Source organism: Suillus subaureus (genome assembly GCF_016647635.1).
Source record: "Suillus subaureus strain MN1 chromosome Unknown BJ212scaffold_592, whole genome shotgun sequence".
NCBI classification, from domain to species: Eukaryota; Fungi; Basidiomycota; class Agaricomycetes; order Boletales; family Suillaceae; genus Suillus; species Suillus subaureus.
This window is the reverse complement of record NW_024539148.1, coordinates 7,767-9,339: the sequence shown is the minus strand read 5'-3', so window position 1 is coordinate 9,339 and position 1,573 is coordinate 7,767. Positions and strand designations below refer to the sequence as shown.

General features: G+C 45.5%; 1 protein-coding gene across 1 annotated transcript; it reads left to right on the top strand.

The window, feature by feature from the left end:
* BJ212DRAFT_1419419 (glucose-methanol-choline oxidoreductase) lies at positions 1-281 on the top strand. Its single transcript, XM_041337610.1, has 2 exons — positions 1-122; positions 172-281. The coding sequence occupies exons 1-2, from the start codon at positions 15-17 to the stop codon at positions 253-255; spliced, it is 192 nt and encodes a 63-aa protein (XP_041184807.1). The 5' UTR covers positions 1-14; the 3' UTR covers positions 256-281.
* Positions 282-1,573: the final 1,292 nt, after the last annotated feature.

The window sequence follows — 1,573 nt, the reverse complement described above, 5'->3', positions numbered from 1 at the left end:
TCGGGACTTGTGCCATGAAGTCGAGGGCAGATCAGGGAGTCGTTGATGCTCGGCTAAACGTGTATGGTGTGACAAACCTCAAGGTTGCAGACTTGTCCATCGTGCCGAAGATTGTTGGTACGGTGAGTAGTAAAGGAGAAATTGTTGATGTATGGTCTAACCATCTTTCAGAACACTTATTCGACGGCGCTCCTCGTTGGAGAGAAGGCTGCGATGATCATTGCTGAAGACTTGGGTATTAAATGCAGGCCGTGAAGGTCGTTTCCGAAACTGCTCAAGCGCGATCTTGATGCGCATCTTCAAAGTGTTCATGAGCATGTATTTGGCGTGTACCTTCGTGATGTACACGCTGATTGTGGATCATTGCCATCTCAGGGGATGCATAGTATGGACTGCATGGATTACGTACAATCTGTATGTCAAAAGGAGGTAAGTTATAACGCCTGGCCCAATTCAAGAAAAATTTCTCCGAGTAATTGCCATAGCCATGACTGACAACAGGGTTGTTTTGCCGTCTGGTTTGGGTGAGGCAGCCTCGCACTTCACACAGTATTTGCATGCATGTGAACATGGCCTTTGCTCATTCGATGGTAGTATCTCTGGCAAAGAAAACTACAATAAATTTGATTACAGGAAATGCGACGTCACGAGTTTGATATACCGTGCAGGTAACATGTATGGTGCAGAATAAAACAGATGAACATATCCGCAGCATGTCCGATTGTGCATCAATCGGCTGTTAAATTGGCCCTCAGACAGCCATTTGTCATTGCGCACAATTGGGGTCTGGGAATGTAATCACTAAATTAGCTCAAATGAATGAGGCATCGTTCTATTCAATCAGGTGTATCTGAAGTCAGATACCACAGGCACCTAAACTATTCCTTGTTATTTACCTCTTCGCGCATCCAACCCCTTTCCAGCTGCACCAGCCGGGTCCGTGCCAGACACAGGTTCGGATCCTGAATCTAGCTTTTATTATAGCCCTAGGAAACCCTTATTTATTTGAACGTGCTTTGGAGAAGTTGGACGCATGGATTGGAGAAGTGATTGATATCATCAGCGACGAGATGTCATCTCAAGGGGCGTCCAGCCAAGAGGTACAAATGACAGAGAAGTTGAAGGGGTGGAGGGATGATATTGCGGAGCTACGGGCAGGGGGAGGCAGAGGCCTCTAGACTTGAAGGATGAGAAGTACGGCTGCTGAGAGCAGCAGATTGTTCGTGAACTAAAATGATGATGCAGCAATGGATGTATTATCACAAATATAATCCTTGAAGGACAGCCAGTAACAAAATGTGTGAATGTTATGAGTTGTAATACAGGTAGATAGATTCCCTATTCATAAGACGACAAGTATCGGAGAGACGATGAGATTTTTGATGAAGTACAATGCGAGATATATTAGTCAATGCAAACAGTCCTGGCAGAAGCAACTGGCTGCTTCCCAGTGCAAAAAATGCCGAAATATTTGATATTCGTTCGAGTGAACACCCTTCGAGGGAGAGAAGGTCCCCTCGTTGTCGTCCGGTTTGATGTCAACCGCTGGGTATTCCTTAAACACTACAGGTTT